Here is a 20,417-nt window from a genome sequence, read left to right as displayed (position 1 = left end):
ATCAAGAAAGCTTCGAGACAATAAAAACAAATCAGATCCAAGTAAAACACTTCAGTAAAATGAATTCTCAGGTACCCTTTAGAAAGTTAAAACAGTCAGTAATACTAGATGTCTGGGAATCAAGGACAGAAAGTGTCCATAAGGTTAATCGAGTTCATGTCAGTGCTAGGACAGGACTGGTCCGTACAAATTACTGACCAGCGGTTTCCTCTAGGGGTTGATTTTAAAGGCATCAAACAACTGATCTTTTATTGATTCTCTTCCAAGATGCATTTAGATTCAATCAGCATAAAAATTAAGACAATTCTGACTGATATTCAGATGAATTTTTCTTTGTCCAGGCACTCCTGTTACCAATACTTCACTTTCAGTTGCACCAAAAAAAAAAATTTCTTCCTTAGTTCATGCACTTTTTAGGATGCTGTTCGCCTTTCCCTGTTTTACAGGCTTTCAGTGAAGCACCCCATTGTAAGAGAAGAAGAGACAATCTCTCCCACCTCCGCCATCTCCCATTTATACCTTATCACTAAAGGATCTGATAAAAATGAAGGTTCGAGAGTTTCAAGGAAAAAAGCAGGAATGCAGACGGCCTTTTTTGTTCACTATGGGAATGTGTTCATCTCTGCTTGGCTCAAAATAGTATCTGACAAGAGTGAATCACATGAGTTCAGAAAAATTCACAAGAAATAAGCAAAGAAATCTATAGCTGCCTTCCTCAATCTCACTCCCTGCCTGCCGCCTTATTGACTTGTGCTGCCTGCATTGACAATTTGTAGCTACCTGTCTGCTTTCTCCTCCATAAAGGTAACTACCAAAATAAGAGAGGAGTGGGGAGAAGGTGAAACAGTGAATTACTGTGAGGACCTCCAGCACTGCCTCTTGCTGGGAGGGATAAAGAAGCGTCAATGAGGAAATACACAGCACAATTCTTTCTTTCAAGAGAAGCCACTGAGCTAACTTATTATGAATAAAAAACATAGAATAGATTTTACCTCACTTACATAAATGCCTAAAACATCCCAAAATACCTTCATCAGGCCAGTCCTGGGGAAAAGAGAGGGAAAGAGGAAGGAAAAAAAAAAAAAATACACCCACAAAACAGCAAGACCCAAGTTCAAGTCCTGAAGCTGATGCCCTCCCTATTCCTAAAAGAGAGGAGACAACATTGCATGGCCTGTGTGCCCAGCACACCACTAACCTCCAGGGGCTGGGGATGGAAGGAAGAAGATAGTATCTACCTTCAGAGCAGATTCATCTCCTTTCTGCTGTTAACTTACACTTCCAACAACTTTTTGTCTACTACTTTTCTTGCGCCAGTCTTCCCTCTGTTCCCCTAACATAGGGGTTATACCTACTGACACTTTTTTACACATAACTAAACACACCAAACCAGAGATGAGATATTAATTGCATTTTTATGAAAAGGGGGTCCAAGGACTGAAACCATGCAGTAAGCAGAAACATGTTGGAAAGGCCATACCCATTTAATTCCAAGGCACAGAAGAGATGGTTTGAATTTAGCTCCCATTTCTTTTCGAGTCAAAGAGAAAAGATATATGTATGTTCTCTCCAAGCATTGGATTTTTTTTTACCTCTCTCCTTTTCCTTCCCCGACCCTTTCTATTTTCTATTGCTTTAAACTTCCCTCCTTGTGGATGGTCCTGAAATTGAGTACAGCTTTTCAGCAACTTAGAAGGACAACAAAGAGAAAAGCGTTAGCTTTTGTGTGTATATATACATATGTATATTTATATATACATACACATCATTCTCTAGGTAAGTGCATATATGAAACCCCACTGCACTTGAGAACTAATCAAGGAATTACTATGTAATTACTATTTTTATGTATATTGATGTAAATATACACACACTCACACCCCTTTGCATATAGATTTGGTATTGATCACAATGAGAACGAAAAAGTGGCAGGAGGGAGCAGCTGGGACAACAGTCTTCTTGGAACCATAGCTGTAGCCACAGGGCAGGTTCCACACGTTGTGCACACAACAGTCAGCCCCAGTCCCTTACCCGAGCACACAGCGCTTCCAGCCCTCTATAAGCCGACGAGTTTCTGCTTGGTGGAAACCAAACCATACAGAGAAAAGGCTGCTCATCCTGGCCTGGGCCCAGCACACAGTCAGCAAGCGCCCTGTGGTCACATCCAGACCTGAAAGCTGGAAGGTGCCTCCAGGTTTACAGTTTCAATGCCCATGAGGGGTGAGGGGGGAAAAAAAAAAATAAAAAAATAAAAAAATCAAAGCATATGTTTGAAATTATTAGTAAAGGATCTCTGTCAGAAAGCATCATTATGCCACCGGATATATTTTTAAGGGAAAATGATGAAATACAAACACTCTGAGCAGTAGTATTACAGAACTGTTTGATGACACAGATTTTAAATTCAGCCAGTGTACTAAAGAAAAACAAATAACCATAGTACTATAATGTTAAATTTGTTCAAATTTCTCAAGAGCCAGAGGGAAGGCTACAAGCAAAATTTCTTAGAGAGCATGCTTGAAACCCATTCAAAAAGTCTTCTGAAATTTCTCAGTTTAAAACATTTTTGTCTGACAGACACCAAAAAAGAAAAAAGTCCCCCATGGAGGCTTAAAATATATGTATTTTGTTCCTCGTTTGTCAACTTAAGAGTCTGCAGGTTATTTTCTTAGTGTTACGTAGGATTTTTTGAGGTTTTTTATATATACTTTAGCTACGTGCCAAATATACTGATTTTTTTTTAATGCAGTATTGCTCCTTTTTTAACTTGATTTTGTTACACAGATAAGTAAAGCCTTACATGGTTCAAGCCCTGCAATCATGACCAAACCTCCACACATCCATTCCAAACAAAAAAGTCTCCTTAAAAGCCAAAACGAACAGGTTGTGTCCAGCTCTTCCACAAAACTCATAACAAGGCTACATGATTTGGGTTTTGCTGTGTCATTTATAACTAATTATTCTACAAGGAAAGAGAAAAATAAATGAAAAAAGAAAATCTGAGTTTCAAAATAAGGATACTTTTGCTATAGAAAGACCTATTGAAATGGGAAATCTTCCTACAGAATATGATGAAAATTCCATTGCTTGAGTCACCCGCGATAGGATCAGCAAGCTCCCATACAGACTAGACGTAACTGGGTGAATGGCAAGCTCAGCCTTCCTGAGCGCCTCCTGTTCATACCTACAGCAGTATGAAGCATCCGTCTTCCCCCAAGCAGCACAGAGGAGGGAGGAATCTTTTTTGCATAGAGAATCATCTTGAGCAACACACTGTAGTCAAATTAAGTCAATGAGTCACACCATCACACCAAGAAAAATCAGACACGTGGTTACTTTTTCCTATAATGACCTTGATTCCATTCAGGCAAGAGCAAATGTTCCTAGAAGAAGCTGAAGCCTGGATATAGGGGAGGGAGAAGAAAAAGCATACATAGAATTTATTAGTTTGGTACACTGGCATACACTTTTACTCATCCAGTCCTCCAGAATCCATCAATTTAAGAGGGGCAGAACAAGTCACCAGTCTCATCTCACAAACTAAAACACCCAAAAAGCATCTCCTTTGCTGTGCAGCTACAGCATACGGAAAATGCATCCCTGCGGCATCCACCCAGAGGCACTATTTAGTAAAACTTTTTACTTATCAGCCAGAAAATTGCTTAACAGCAATCTTACTAGTATGATCTTCTCACCTACAGGAAAACTTGAGATGAGGAGACCACTATAGGTTAGTTGGAAGGGAACCCAAAGTAATGGAAACAAAAAAGACAGTTCCTCTTTTCATTTTTTTATGCAAGTGCAGCAGCCATTAGACTGACCCCAGAGCTTTGACAGTCTAAGACTAGTGCTTTGGAAAAGGGAATACCAATGAGAGGATCCAGCAGCAGCCAAAGAGGCGGTCAAACCAGCAGATAATAAACCTGTTATGAACTAGCTTTTAAATCAGGCACTTGATAGAACATCTAATTATAGGAAGATTGAGTCTAAAGGTCTCAAGAGTCCCCTAATTCACCTGATGGACAGAAGATAAACTCCCTCTTCCCAGTCCAACATTCTGCCCACTTAATGGCAATAACTGTCCTCCAAGCAATGTTCCTAGGTCAGTGCTGCTGGTCACCCACAAATGTCACTGTCTCCCCAAGATGTCAGCCTGAGGGCTGATACTGTGGAAAAGCTCAGCAAGGAGCGTGTACAATAGCCAATAAATCAAAGAGCCATTTCTTATGAATCAAAAAGCAGTAGATGATAATTTTGTGACCACAGAGCTGCTTCGGGCCTTGTTTTTTTTTTTTAAATTGGCTCTCTAAGAGCTTACAAACCACATCCCAATTCCTCACAGCCAGCCAGGTGCTTAAACAAGGGTCAGGCTGGAATGCAAAGTGCCACATATCTCCATCATCAGCACCCGAGCTGTTCACTTCCCCCAGACAAGAACCAGATTGAAGTCAATCTGAGTGCCCTAAAAGTGAAGGCTCTTGCATTCTGCTCACAGATCTCCTGTTATTGTAACCATAACACTTTCCTTTCCCTCTTTAAAGTATTTTATATGAAACAGCATAACATGGTCTCTATCTCCCATCCTTACAATTTCTCTTCTCCTTTCATCTAGGCAGGAGAAAGTAGGATAATTTTATTTTTATCCGAGATGAACAAAATCTTCATTTCCAATAAAGAATGGTTCCATTAAAGAAAGGCAGCTGGATAATGGTTAGAAAGCAAAATGTAGGAAGCTTTCAGCCTGGTCCAGCTGGATGGTTATAGGTACCAGTCTCAAGCTCTAAACCCAAACCAGAAGAATTTCACAGCCAAAAAGAAAAAAAAAAATAAATAAAAGTTGCTCAGATTTAGGCAGTCACCAACATTTTTTCCCAGTTCTTTTTGCGAGACAAGACAGGGAGACAAGGTTTCCCACAAATGAGGTGATTGTCCTCTGGCACAGAGCCTCCAAAGTCTTACTGCTTCTATGGGCAACAGCTTTAGCAGCACAACAAAATACCCTTCGTGTGCCTTTCAGTGTGGACACTTCCATCTGAGCACAGAACACATACCCTCCATTTCCTAGGTTTTACATAAGCTATGGGCTGCTAGGAACCTAATAACTGTGTGTTTTCAGTTTTGTTTGCTTTTAATCCTGATGGAATTTTCTGGTCATGGCTCATAAAGTTCTTTAAAAGCATGTGAAGTAAAATATGCCACAGTCTCAGTGTGTTGTTATGGCAACTGGAATATTCAGAGTTATCAGAAGCTAAATATCTATTTGTTAACTTAAAGTGCTATTATTTTTGACCAGAATGTGATGGCATTCTCTTCTACTCAACTCACTCATTTTTCTTTTTGATCCCAAAATAGCGAAGACAGGGGAGGAAAGAGGGTTTTCTGCACACTCCTTTATCACAAAGAACTGTACAAACTTTCCATGTCCAAGGATAATTAAGGTAGGGTTGTAGACATACAAGTCCATCAACATCTTCTGTTGGTCACAAGACCTTCTCTCTTGGAATAACAAACGGATCAAAACGCTTGTAGCAGCCAAAGCAAAGTGAAAGGAGTTGGGATTTCTGTGCTGCTCCAAATTCTGTCGTAGTTTGTTAGTGACAGTAGGCAACTCACTAAGTCCAATATTTAATTTTTTTTTATTTTGCATTTCTGATCTGAACCACGCTAGCCCTGAGGCTTAGAGGTACTAATTATCCACATAATCCAGCAACTGAGGCTCAGTCACTGCACAAAAAACTCCCAAGGAAGCTCCACTGGTCACATAAAGTGAAGACGCTGGTTTGCAGCTATTTTTGAAAGCTATCTTTAATCTCTCCATGCTTCAGATTCTCACCTCAAGAAGGATCAGTGACACCCACAGTCCTTGTACTCATTGAATTGCGTTTCCTTAAAGCGGTGGAAGAGCCAAGAGTCCTCCTCCCCTGTTCACATACTAAACCTTAATCCAGGGCAAAGAATATCTAATAGTTCAGATTAATTCCTATGTGACAAGGTTTACCCCTACTCACCATAAATCACTTCTCTAGCTAAAGTGAAACAAGCCATAACTATATGCAATTGTAACATCATTCAACTTTCTTGTTAGTAAATATACAATATACAACTACTTCTGCTTTTGTTTTACTTCTGTCCCCACTTCATTCTGACTTTGCTGAAAAATGATACAGTGCATCTTCCCATGCATTTGTTGCAGTCTTGTCTATTTTTGTTCCCTCACCAGTTCATTTTTTCTTTCTCTCTTTTTCCACTTCTAAATCTATGCCACTTCACTAAATCTCTCTTCATGCCAACTTTTCCTACTTGCTTATACCAGAGACTCACTCAACCATCATTCTCTGCAACTTTATGCCTCACTCAAAGACCAAGAAGTTTAGCAAGACCTTATGATTCGGAAACTAAATTTCAATTCATTATTATGATGGAAATGCAAGACCTGATTAAAAAGGAGAGGAAAGAGTGCTTAGATTTCTGCAAGACACTTTCCTGAGAATCTGTCCAAGCATTTTCCCAGCACCAGAACAGCACACTTAAAAGTCAAGTTAAAGATCCCAAACCTTCTGAATTTGAATCACAACTGGTTGGAAGAAGGCAGATGCTCAGGGAAGTCCTTCCAGCTCTACAAGTCCCTGCTGCAGTTCTTCTGTAGATGTCACCACTTTAAAAGTTTTCACTGCTTAATTCCATTTCATTCAGAAATAACAGAACAACTGAAAAAGCAAAACCAAACTTTAAATGCAGGCATATTTCAAAAATCTATTGAGTTTTGTTAAGCTACAAAAACATTAAACAACAAACACCATCCTGGCTCTGTAAGCTGCCAATCTTGATTTTATCAAGGACAGCTAGCTTGCTTCCTTCAGTTTTTCGCGTAGGCAATTCAATACAGGCAGGTAGCCCATTCCTTTTTCTTATCACTCCTATTCAGCCAGTTCTGCAGGAGTTGGGGACTATCTCATTTTCAGATTCCCTGCACATTCTGTCTCCCATTCTCTCACACTGCAATTCTTTCAAAACTGGACTGCCAAATGAATAGTATTTATCTTGAGTGATCTTCCAAGAGGAAGCACAATGTAGGCTCCTTCTCCATTAACTATTCTTGCTGTCTTATTCTGTGCATTAAAAGGCAACCAAATCATGTTGGCCCTCTCTGAAAAGGGAATTTCACTGCTGAATTTCAAATTCAGGTGATACACAGTCTGCTCACACAGGCCTTTCAGAGAGGCAACTTTTCTAAAAAGCATAAAAAGTAACTCCTTGTCTGCTTTCCCTCACATTGATTACCCATAACTACTGGGCGTTGAGTCCTCAACTACTACTTTCCTCCCACTGAGGAAACAATCAAGTCTTTTTAATAGGGACAACTTTGCTGTTGCTTGTCCAAGATTGTGACACATGTCAGTTCTAGAAAGACCACAGAATAGACCGGAGGGAAATCATTATCAAAGAGATACATAGGAGCAGGCAGGGATGAACAGAAACCATGTCTTTCTATAGCAACTGAACTATGCTCTGAGAATTTGTTCCAGAGATCTGGTTACACGAAGGTAATTTATGGACAACACTTTGTTTTAACATGCTAAACACTTGGCCATAATTATATCTAATGGCAGAGAGTCACACAGGTGGTATAGTTATTGTGTTCTAAACAACTGTGTTCTATAGTTATTGTGCTTCTAAACAAAGAGGTAATAGTTTGGAACAAAAAGTAAAAATCAACAAGAACTAGGAGTTAGATTGATACACACCACATTCATTTCATTCATGATGCAAGTTGTATCTAGACTTGTGTCGTGGTTGCAGCCTAATTTACCAAAACCAGACCAACAGATGGCCCTTCCCCGCCCTTCTCCCCCCACAAAAGAGGGGAGAGGAGGAGAAAGAGATAAGGAGATTCAGAAGTTTAGAATGAACTAAACCACTTTAATGAAGAATTAATATTAAAATAAAAATAAAGAAGAAAATAATGAAACAAATACAATATATACAAAACCATATCAAGCTCCCAGGATGACAGTCACGTCACCGACAGGCACTGGGGAAGTCCCAGACTGGACTCAGTGACGGATGGGAACTGGATTTCAGCTCTGGAGTCAGGAACACATGGATCAGGATCAAAGGCAGATGAACAGACAGAGTCCCCTCCGGACGTCGGCCATTGCAGGAAGGGAGCTGACCCTTTGATCCCTCAGCCTTTATACTGAGCATGGGGCAGATGGGATGGAATACCCCAGTTGGTCAGGTTTGGGTCACCTCTCCTGTCCACTCCTCCCCACCAATGTGACCCCTCTATGTTTTTTTCCGTTTCCGACCCTCTAAGGGGGCAAATAACGAAATTGGCTGACCTTGGTTGTTATAGCAATAAGTATAAGCAAGGGCCTCCCTGCATACCATTCCTTGGCATGGAGCACAAACATTGGTCTGATCATTCTGAGAACGAGCAGTTTTCTCCACAATATGCCGTTAATTTCAGAGAGTTAGAGGAGGCCTAGATAGGATGTAACGTTACAGAACAGAAAATTGGTTCGGTTTTACTTCAAACCGGGACAGCTTGTCTTTCTGGAGCTCAAATGGTACCAGGCTGCCATCACAACAGTCTTTCTAGTACAAGAAAACCAAAAGCTAAGTTTAGGCAAGAGGATTGTTTAAGTGCAGGGGCACAGTGTACAACAGATCTGGTCAGTGCTAAGTCAGGAAAACGACAGGTACCAAGCCACTCCTGCCTGAGCCCATTGCCAACGTACAGAGGATGTATTTACAGGCAAGCTTCCTGTAAGCATCGTGTACAGACACGGGTCCCTTGGAGGGGAAGGCATTTCTGCAAGAACAGCAGCAGAGCAGGCCACCAGCAAACTCAAGGATTGACCCTCAGAAAAAAAACCCTTCACCCTCCACTAAAGGGCCAGTACTGCAGCAATTACATAGCACTAACCAGAGTAAATAGAAACAAAGAAAAATAATGTTTCCAGTGGAGCCCCCTTGTTGGAGCAGCTCCTTCCAGTTAACTGGAACAGTTACCCGTTTAGTATCACTTCTCCTTTAACATGGGAACTAGACCGGTCTTCACCTGATCCATGACTTCCTGTCTTCCCACTAACCAGCAGCCAGGAGGAAACAATGGGAGATTCAGGGACAAATTTGGGATTAGACCTTCCTGTTCCTCAAGCAAGCCCTCTCAGCCATTAATGTGCGTAAAAGAGCAGGAAGTAACGGGCAAAAAGTGGCTGCTGCCTCCCATTAAATGAGCAGTGAAGGCCAGTGATATATTTGATGTGCTTTCAGTCTCCACAGTAGTAAATAAGATCTTCTCAATAGTTTCCCTGGGAGACTGCATATGTACAGATAGATGTTCAAGTACTGCTAACAGCATGAGGACCAAACAAGCCGATAGCAGGGAGAAAACAGCTGAATCTGCTCTGGGCAAGCTAAATTCAGCTCACTTCTCCTCCCACCCAAATTCTGGCCAACTCAGGCAGATCTCTTCTACTCCAGGTAGGCTCAAACAATAAGACGGATGCTCAAGTAGATAGAAAATTCAGTCCTAGGAGTATCCAATTTAGCAGCCAGTTATGTATTCTTGTCCTTTTTATCACCTAGTTGCCAATTCAAGTCTGGCCCACGTCCAGTACCATAAAATAAGTTGGCTTATTATAGTCAGATTCTTAGAGAGCAAGTCTCCATAGCAATACACCAGCAATACCATCAGTTCCTTACTACTACTGTATTCTTTTCTTACATACATCACAGAACTCTCAGAGCTGTCCACGATAATCTCCATCTCACTGGGCAGAGGTGTAGTATAAACACAAAAGTGACATTTACCATCCCTCTACCTTGCTTTCTAAAGAAAAAGAATTCACAGAAGTTAGAGATAAGCAACTCTCAGTCATATATCAAACTGGTAGCAAAATAAAAGTTATACTTCAGTTCCCTAGTTCTTACCTGGTTTTGTAACTTCGTAAACTAGAGCAGCAAGGAAAGAGTTCAGGAGTCAAGATATTTTACCCCAGGTACACAAGAGAGAAAGCGTGAGTATAACTGACCTAGCCTAACAACACTTCCTGGCCTCAAGCCCAAGTCCAGCCTTGAATCTAAACCATTTAAAAAAAAAAAAAAAAAGCCTGTGGATTTCTGTGCTCCTACTTTTTTCATTGAAATTTTTCCTGGAGTCCCAAACCTAGAGAACCAAACCTCTGCGGTCCCAAATCCAGAGAATCAGTGCAGGCAACTGCTTCTATTCTAGAAAACCCTTCAGACCAAAATCTCAAAACGTCCTGTACAGCCCTTTTGGGAAGGCACCAAATAGGTCCCCCAGGGCATTTCCCTCGCTCTAGCCTGGGCATTACAACAGTTTGTAATGCTATTTGAAACTCCAAAACCTTGCAGATTACCACCTTCACTTGGCCCAGGACAGCCTTACAGGTCTCAAACCTAAACACCGCCTTCTATGAATCACAATTCCAACCTTATCCCAGGAAATCCCAAGGATGACAATTTCAACAGTAAACCAAGGATTCCCATAGATCCTAACTTACCATCAGGGAGCACTGCAGGACAGCCGTTCCCTAAGGGATGGGAACTGAGGGGAATAACATGACCGGCAAGGCCAGAGCATTACTGGCCAGGGCCTGTCCCACTGTACGCAAGCAAGACAGACCGTAGAGATGGCAGCCGCATCCAATCAGGGGTCCAGATCATAAGGCAGTAACGTAGTGATGAGGCAGTTCCACAGACAAATTGGAAAGTCAATCCATAAGCCAGAGCTAGGATGAGGTCTGGCAATTACCAGGCACAGCCACAGTGATGCGGCTATGCCAAAATACAAACTAGGTAATCAAAGCCAGGAAGTGAGCCTGAGAATTGAGGTCCAGATCCCAAGGCTCCATGGCCAGGCACTGGCATGGCTGCAGCTAAGCTAAAGATGAGTAGTCCTTCTCCAACACAGCTCACAGACTGAAAGCCCAGGGCTGAGCTTTAATAGAACTCCTGGGCCCACAGGTGTGGGTGCCAGGTGAGCCTCATCAGGACAATTAAGGCTTATTAGTGCACTCAGAGCCCTGACACAACAATACACCTGCAGTTCACATCCTTAAGAAGTGTAAAAGGCAAAATATAACCATAATACCAGCATCCAACCCCAACAGGCCCCTACAAGTTCCAACCTATATCTTAGTCTGGGAGAACAGCCTGAACCCCTGTGTGATCTTAGCCAAGAGACATAAACCTCAACCCTCACCTTAGTATAGAATGCCCTGCATGTCCCAGCTACGGTTGCCCCCCCACAGTACAAATCAGCCAAATGAAGAGAATCCCTTTTCACAGCTCCAATAGCCTTCCCCCAGCAATGCGTGCCTGCTCCAGGCATGTGTGTTGGTCACCACGTGCATTAAGCACTGCCTCACAGCAAGAGTCAGTCTCGGCAGCACATGACTGACCTATGAGCTATTATGCCTTTTTTTTTTTTCAGGATGCTGGGACAAACCAATACAAGTTGGGTGACCTGGCATTCTCAGCCAGACATACCTCTATTCTTGACTCTCAGTCATCACCTGAGATATCTTCTACAGCTTTCACCGTAGGCACAGAAACCTGTGTAATGTACAGCCCTTTGCCATCTCATGAGAACCTCCCCAGGCTCCTGCGCTGAGTGTACCAGAGTGCAGCAGCTGCAATCACCGCAAGTACAGACCAGCAGTTCCAGCCTTTTTAGACACCACTTGCAACGAATATGGCGAGTACATAGGGAAGGCAGGGGAAACCTACAGGATAATCCTACAGGCTGACATTTCATTTTCTCCAATAATAAACAAGGCATATGTAATATCTATAAAATTTGGACATCAGCACTGCACTCTTTCCCTCCCAGGAAGGAAAGGATAAGATCGGCAGGGGACAGAGGCTGCACTTCTCATTATGTCTAGACAGAGAGGTTCCAATCCATGTCCAGTTCAGTTCATCATCGACTAGTTACCAGTGTCTAATTCACATAAAAATAATGATAATAACAAAAAAAAAAAAAAAAAGGTTGAATTCCAAGGTCAGAGTAATGATGGACAAGGTACAGCGGTGAGAGTAAGCATAGGCCTTGACAGATATAACTGAGTGCTATATCAATATGCTCAACAGCTCAGGCAGAAGAAAATCTTCCCGTCTGTAAAAGTAACGCTTTTTTATTCACCCAGCCAGAGTCACGCCCCAAAAAGTTAACATTAGATCTTAAAAATGGAACATCTCACCTTCCAGAAAACCTTGCACTTCCCAATCCCCTGGAAGCTATGAGTTAAGTGTTCCTCAGTCATTCACCTCAGAAATAAAGACCCCATCCAGGGAGCTGAAATATGTGGGTTATGCACTGAGAAAATACATTAACATCTTTATTGGCTGCTCCATCCAACCGAGTCTTTTCTCATAAAGAAAACAGTCCCCGTGACACTAATTTCCCCCTTTGAGCAGAGTGTTTTGTGACAGTCTGGGGCTATCAAAGCAGCACTGAAATGGAGCCACAGATGTGTGGAGCCAAGCTTGCCCCAGCCACACTGCCAGGGCAGGCTGGCCCCAGTGCCCATGCTGGGAGCCATGCGAGACATGGTCCGGCTGCTACACTGGCACCTCTGGCAGGACCTGCCTTCAACGGCCCCGCTCCATCAAAGCCCACTTTCTGCCTCTCACCCAAAATAAGGCCATCCATCCCTCTCTTCTTGGAAGAAATTTCAAACACATTCTTCTGTAGCAAGGTCTCACACCACAACAAACACCACAAGAGGGGTTTATCAAATGTCCAGAACTGAAACCTAATCTGAGCCAGAGACCGAAAGGGCTCCCCTGACTTGGTATGAGAGGCATTAACTTACAGCTTTTTCTGATTGGGAGCTTATTTCTATGGACATTATCTTCTGGTTTTTAGTTAAATAACAGAGGAAGATAAAGGAAAATGGAAGAGGCTGACAAGGAGTTGAGGAGGATTGTATCTCAGAAGCCTAAGCTAAATGAAGGTATATTACACACCCAAAACCAGCATCAGCGTGTGCCCACATCTTTCCACCAGATGCTGTGTTACATGTTGTCCTGGGCAAGAGAAAACTACTAAGCAGTGCTGCTGGGAGGAAAGCTGCATTTTACAGTGCCAGTCGCTTCCACAGTCAGGTTTTGTCTTGCAGCAATGAAAGTGGTGGCCCACGGGCAATCATTTTCTCCAGATCTCTCACATTTCTTACATAGCTTTTTAATAAAGCCATCACCCACAGCAAAAGCTGTTGTTTCCATCCCTCTTGCCTGGCACACAGAAATACAAAGATGGTGCATTTGTACTGCAGGTTTTTTGGTCTGAGGATTTCCCTCCACGAGGGTCACCGTCAGCTTCACCTCGCAGTGACTCCTGTCCAGAGCATGGATCTGGAAACGCCTTTGCCTCTGTAAAGCCACCAGCTCAAAGTGCCTTGTGTGATTCTTACATCTAACGCCAAATAGCAGCTTAAAAAGTGCACTTGACCATCTGGGTTCTTAGCTTTCAGAGTTTCAAACCTGAGTAAAAGCTAAAAATATACTGTATCGCATCAGATTTTATCAATGGAAACCACTGAGGACAAGAAAACCTGACTCTTTCACATTTCCCCTTCTAGTTACACCTACACGATGATTTTCACTGTCCTTTCCTCCAACTCCCACAATAAGAAAAACTCTCACACCCAAGAGAAAACAACAGCAGGCCCTGGCTCTATCAGTCATGTTCTCAATGCCAGTCCAGTGCATGGAACGCTGCCCGACTTCTTCACCTGCGTAATATCACATGTATTTTAAGTAGTAGCCTACTGCCAAAGTTGTGAAGCAGCTATCTTTTAGGACTTCATGACAGAGTCAGATTTGGAGCTTTCAACTACAATGCTGTTAATTTACAGGAGAATGATGACAGTCATTAAAACAATGCGGAGAATAACCAAGTGACAGCTTTATCAATTTCCCTGTTCTGAAATGAGTCTGACATTTTTGATGCAACAGAAGAAGGGAGAAGAAGAGATCATTTTTTTTCCCCACTTATGCAGCTGAAATCCTTCATAGTGTGCAAAAATCAGGCTGGGAATTTCCTGAGAACAGACCCGATTACAACAGAGAGGAAATCCCCTGAACTTGCTACATCAAGTCAATTTAAAAAATACCAAACAAAAAGCCTTTTTGGCTAGGATCCACGCATGCAGAGACTCGGGATAACACATGAAAAGCATTCACACTTTCTCAATCTCAGGTCAAATCTGAACCAAACTTTCACGCTGAAGTTCTGATTTTGTTCATATTCCAGAACGACAGAAATTGTCATCCCTCCTGCAATAAGAGGCAAAAGACACAGAATATAAAACTTCCACAGCAGGTATAGCTATTCAGTTTTGTGCAGCTCCGTACACCATATTAAGGAATTTGCATGATATGAATGAATTTGTTCTTTTGCTAACAAACTAGATGTAACTATAAACTTAAAATTTTAACAATATGCGCAGATTTAGCCAAGGCAGTAAATTAAGTGCTGTAGTAGCAGCAAAGCAAATTTCATACACACTTCATCCTCCCAAAAGTATTTAAAATAGTAGGAGCAAAAGTGATTTTACTTTCAGAAAAACATGAACAGTTCTGTGTTTTCTCAGGCTGATCCTGGCCCTTGCGCTCGGTTTGCCAAGCAGCCTGAAAAACAGCGCAGCCCAAAAGTAAGAACTGAAATCCTGCGAACTGATCGCTAACCTAAAGGATGTCACCAAACACCCATTAGTGAGAATCATCCTCTATTTCCTATTGAACTAGTCTGGAATGAAACAAATGCCTGGAGATGAATAGCACCATAAAACGTTAGCAATGTCCTGCAGCATCTGGTATTTAGGCATGCCAATGTCACACACCCAGGGAATAAGGCTGTTTGCCCAGAAAGGCAAGTTTATCAAATCAATTTTCAACCTTTTCGGAGCTTAGGCAGGTTTTTCTGCTCTCTAGGACTGAGACAAAATCTTCCTCACGCTTCAGGTCCTTCAGACTCCCCCTAACCAACTGCCTAATCCCCTTCCATTAATGGAAAGAAAACCACTACAAATATGACTGAAAATAAGCATTTGGAATAACCATGAGTAAAAGGAATAACCACATTTCCTTTTCTCCCTTATCAGGTAGCACTATTAGATTTAAAACCACATCTTTGAGATTTACATCCCTCTTTCACTGCAACTACTTCAATTACTATTGAACTGTGTAAAACACAGGAGACATCAACAATTCAGTACCCCCACCTTTTTTTCTTACTTTTGGCAAGTCAGCCCTGGGCAGCAAACAGATTCTGGCTCTCAGTGCACCCTTCTGTCTAACTGCTTGAGATGCGAGATGTCCTGGTACACAGGCAACCCTCTAGGTTTCCCTTACGCGAGAAGGAAACTGGCAAACAAAACGATCCGCTGGTTGGTTTTTATCAGAGAACAAGATTCTCTTCCATATTCTGTTTCACCCGATATAGGCAGCCTTGCACTTAGTATTTCCCTATGGAATACACACTCCTCCAAAAATACAACGATGTTTACCAGGGACTCGGAAACGGTTATTAAAATCAGATGAGAAAAGCAGCGTAGATGAGACTGGACAATACCCCAAACTCTAGGCAACATGCTAATTTATGGAGCAATGCCTTACTCATTTTTCCTCTTGACATCTTCTCTGACACAGAGGAAACCGTGAAAGACCCATCAAAAATGCATGTATCATAGCAGGCATATGAACAACACTTGGCAGCTCTGAAAATATGAACATCAATCATTTTGTGGTGTATGTTTCTATCATGTTGTGAAAATGAGCCTCTCAAAGTAGGTGTGGGGGAGAATATGTGTCCATTACACTCCGAGACCTCAAAAAAGCAACAACTTAACAGCCTACACTGCTTTCTGATACTATAATAATCAGTGAAATACATAAACCTGCAGAGAAAGAGAGGTCATAACCAAATGATGTCCCTGCCCTCTTATCCTACAGATGCCTCCATACCTGCTCATCCCTGGCACTTTCAAGGTTTCAATTTTCATGCTGAAGTTCCAGAAGCCCACAAATGCTGATAGTCATCTGCACTCACCTTTATCAGAAATCTTTCTAAGATGTGAGAAAGCTGCATTTCTAACTCCTCCTAGGGAGGCCAAAAAGTCAAAGGGCTCACAGCACATGCATTCTCTCCCTGCTGGGAACTCAGGTATTACCTTAGTCATGGAAGGAAACTGCCCGCATTAACAGACAGCAAACGTACATAAAGAAAAATAGATAAAGGAGTCTCTTCAGGTTACTCCAATCTCTCTCACACAATCACCCACTTAAATTTTCAGTTTCTCCAGTAGCCTTTAAGCTTTTCTTTTAGTCTCTACTGATTGTTTGTATCCATGCTGTCAGAAGTGGATCAACCAGAAAAGAGAAGAAAAGCACTTCGGTTACCTCTGTTAGCGTCCTTCACCAGGGCTATTTGCTCACGAGGTTTCTCCCGTACTTTCCAAGAAATGACTGTGCATCAGCAATGACAGAAATAATGACTGCATCAAGAATGACAGAAATGTGCAAACTCAAGTATCCCATCCCTTTATAAAGATCTTTGTGTGGCTTAACTTTTCTGCAATGACTTCCACTATTTTTTTTCCTTCTTTTTTTTCAATCTCCATTAGATAAAACATAAAATTTCCTAAGTATATCAATGCTTCCCTTAACTAGAAAATTCTGGTGCAAGCTGTAGGTCCTCCTGGCAAGGCTGATTAGACCTCTGGGTAAATCAGGACATCTACTCACTCAGTTCCAGCCTCTTCTTCCTGGACAAATCAGTCAGCAAAAGAGACTACGAAGTGTCAGTTAGCACAATCCCATCACTCATACAAGGCAAACTCAGCTGTTCAAATCAATATTGGTTAGCAGGCAGAATGAGCTAGTTTTGAGAGTGTTCTAATTAGACAATAGAGATTATTACAAAACACCTGCAATGTTTGTAATCGTTTAAAATAATGAGAATCAATATTAGCTTCCAAAGGCACCATATGGTAAATGCTCATTCCAGGCAGGTGGTCCCTCATAGGCTCTCAATGTTTCGAAAGTGATCATTAACGTTTTTTTAATCTGAATGAACTTGTTCTCAGTTAATGCATCGGCTGCTGGTTTGTCCTCTGCATGTTGACCGCACATAAAGCTGGATTAATTGCCATGCCTCCTCGTCTCATGCTGCAGGACCTGAGTTGGCTTCTTCAGGAAGTGACTCCACCAAACCAAACCCACCAGGAGAACAACGTTCCTCCTCTCTGTAGCACCTGTGGTCAAGAATCTCAGAGGCCTTACAAAACCATTTTCAAGAAAAAAGTGCTACTCAGTGTTTTCTAACTTAATGTCACAAATCTACGGCCACACACGTGACACTGTACTTGCAGATGATGTCCCACGGCAGTGGTGTCTCTAGGGGTGGCGGCCAGGGCCTCTGAGCTGCAAAGAAGAGCTGTGAGCACCGTATGGTCACTGCGTCAGAAGCTCTGGTTCTGCACAGCACAGGGGGCAGTGTCTGCATCTACCCCTCACAAATCCATGCCAATTTCTTTATAAATGGTAAAAATGAAGTTTTACACACACACACAGAGCTTAATCTCAGTGAAAAAAAATAAAATATCTTCCCTGTAAGTCATACCCGCAGATTTGTCTGTATGTCGGATCGATGACAACTCTTCATGTCGCTGATTTTGTTTTCTAATTGCAAAAAAAAAAAGCAGATTACACACCTGCGGTTTTGTGGAAACAATAAACAATAACAAATATAAATATCCCCATAAGGTAGCTATTGCCGTATCTCTTTTACAGAAGGGTAAATTCAGATACAGTCTGTCCATGCCAAGATAGAAATTACTATTCAACAGGTAATAACCCAGAGAAAAATCTTCCTATGTTGGTATGAAAACAGGCCTCAGCTTCTCCCCCAGGCGCACTTTGTGTAGTGAATCCTGGGAGCTGATTGTGAAAGGAAAATGGGAAGATAAAGGAGCTATGTCCTTAGCTTCTCCCTTTAAACAGCAAGAAAAAGAAACCAGATTCCAAATAAGTGCAAATATACTATTTTACAAATTAAACAATCTCAATCTGACTCTGCAAGTGTAACAGTTTAGGATATCAAAGACAGAACCAGAGATTCAGGAAACCCAGGAAACAAGGAAAGACAAACACATCTTGAGATTATCTAAGTCTAAACTTAGATAATAAGGTTTTTTGCTACTAAACAATAATTACACAGCACTGTGTTTACCTATCAACTTTCATGCCAGGGATCTCCGAGCGCCTTATTTACAAACTATTAAATCACTGTTAAATCACCCATCACTGACGCAGCCACTTCGGTTACAGCGTAGAGGCTGCTTAAATGCTCGGTGCAGAATATTTAAGGCAGGTGTACAGACTGAATTGTAATCAATCGAAACAGTAGGGGAAATGCAGAACAGCAATTGAATCACCTGAAATTAATTAAGACTCTGGGGTGAAAACACCGAGTCTTCTAGAAAAAAACACTGGATTTTTAATTATTATAAGTAAAAAGGGCCTCCTTCGAAATATTTAACCACCATTCATGGTACATTTAGCAGGGCACTAGTTCTGAGCAAACTTGGGGAAGGAAAAAGCCTAACAAAGATCAGATGATATTCCAAGGTCCCTTCCAAGCTGGCCTATTCTATGATTCTGTGAAATCACCAGGACAGATTTTGCCATCTGTTTTAGAGCAGATCTTGTCATAAACACAGTGATTTTTCTGGCTTTATTTTATTGTTTTAAATTTTGAAAAATGTTACAACTTCAGAGAAATGTTTTGATCACTGAAATATATGATGTGTCTTTGCAGGCAGCTACAAGGAAAACAAAATCAAGTATTTAAATTTAGACTGCTAATAGAATTTTTTTCAGGTTTGCTCCCTGCCCCTTGAGAGAAACCAATTTTCATTAAAGAAATTTGTCAAAAATATATTTTGCAGAATATTTTGATCATCTCTACTTTAGCCCCGCTATGGACTTCCTACAACACAAAGAGAAAAAGGAGGAGAGTTAGAACCCTGGGGGATATAAATAATGCACGTGTTCTTTATATCTGCCCTTTCACAGACTGCAGCAAGAGATACATCAATGAAGGTGCAGAAGAGAAGAGAGGACCTGGCTCCTGGGTTGAACCACAATCAACAGACCACCCAAAGTGAGCAGCTGCAAGGTGACAGATCAAAGTTACACAAAGCAGTCTTGCACCCCTCTTTGGCCAAGATGTTCCAAAACCTGAAGGCATAAAGCTGGTACAAAACCATCATTAATGTTTTACTTACTGGTTGGTGCTTTCCCTGTTGCTCCTCCTGAACGTGTAATGCTGATTTAGACCAATATTTTATCACTAAGTTTTCCCCCCAGCTTTTTACCCCTCTACGTTCAGCTCAGCTGGAATTAAATGACTGTATCACAGCACAAGATGGGATACATGGCACCAGGAATGTTCGTTTCATGGGACAGGAAAGCCAAAGAACACAATAAGAGTACCTGAGGCAGGATTTATCACAAGGTTTGTTCTCACCTAGAGTTTTACACCTCATCTTCCTCATTCCTTTTATTTTAAGTTTATATGGATTGTTGCTCTGAATCGTTCTGGTAAAGCACTGCCTGCTAGAGAGGCTGCGATCACAAACTCTCTGGGCACTGGCATTTGTCACCGTGATTGTAATTCACAGCAATATATAAACTTTTTCAAAATGCTGTGAACATAACTAACATAACTTCAGGGGGTTAATAAAGCTGCTTCCCAGTCCTCTACCTCCTTCCATTGATAACTTATTCAAATTGTAATTGCTTGTAAAGTGCAGTCTATATCACATTACTACTTATGCTACACGTACTTCCTGGGGCCATCCGTCACCCCTACCTCTCAGTAAAGTCCTTGTTCTCACCCGATGATGGCAGCCAGGTTACTGTTAACACATGGGGGTTTGTGCCAGACCTTAACTGACACCCTCCAACCCTGACTGACTCCACCCTGCATTTATCACTTGGAATTCCTCTTATCTTCAAACCCAACTTAGTCCATTGCATACAAATCAGCTCTTCAGCAGGCACTTCCAGCAGACCTATAGAAGCTTCACATAGAAAACAGCATCGTTGCCACTTTTTTCTCCCCTGGAAAACTCAGAGGCCGAGTTTCCTCCCATTTAAACAGCAGCTCCATCAGCTTTACTCTGTGTTTCAGAGATGTAAATCACAGCAGACTGCTTCCCTGGCCTGGGAGCACAAACGGCAACATGCTGTTGAAGGTAGCAGTGTTCCTTTCCATCAGGAGGAAAAAGCACGAAGCAAAACTACTCCTTTACAGTAGTTGTAAGGTACCTAAAATTGGAAGGACAGTATCACAGAGGCAGAAAAATCTGGGTAAG

General features: G+C 41.8%; 1 protein-coding gene across 18 annotated transcripts in view; it reads right to left on the bottom strand.

The window, feature by feature from the left end:
• The window catches only part of NRXN3 (neurexin 3), a 942,294-nt gene that overhangs the window by 851,605 nt on the left and 70,272 nt on the right, over positions 1–20,417 (bottom strand). For 11 of the 18 annotated variants that reach the window (XM_074149392.1, XM_074149393.1, XM_074149394.1 and 8 more), the window contains exon 2: positions 4,520–4,533. The exons of the other annotated variants lie outside the window; for them this stretch is intronic. In XM_074149392.1, coding sequence (XP_074005493.1) covers positions 4,520–4,533 — 14 coding nt within the window. The remainder of the gene's footprint in view (positions 1–4,519; positions 4,534–20,417) is intronic. 18 annotated transcript variants of the gene reach the window in all.

This window comes from Numenius arquata, chromosome 6 (assembly GCF_964106895.1).
Source record: "Numenius arquata chromosome 6, bNumArq3.hap1.1, whole genome shotgun sequence".
Taxonomy (NCBI): Eukaryota; Metazoa; Chordata; class Aves; order Charadriiformes; family Scolopacidae; genus Numenius; species Numenius arquata.
The sequence above is the reverse complement of the archived record's forward strand: the minus strand, read 5'-3'. Positions and strand labels throughout refer to the sequence as shown.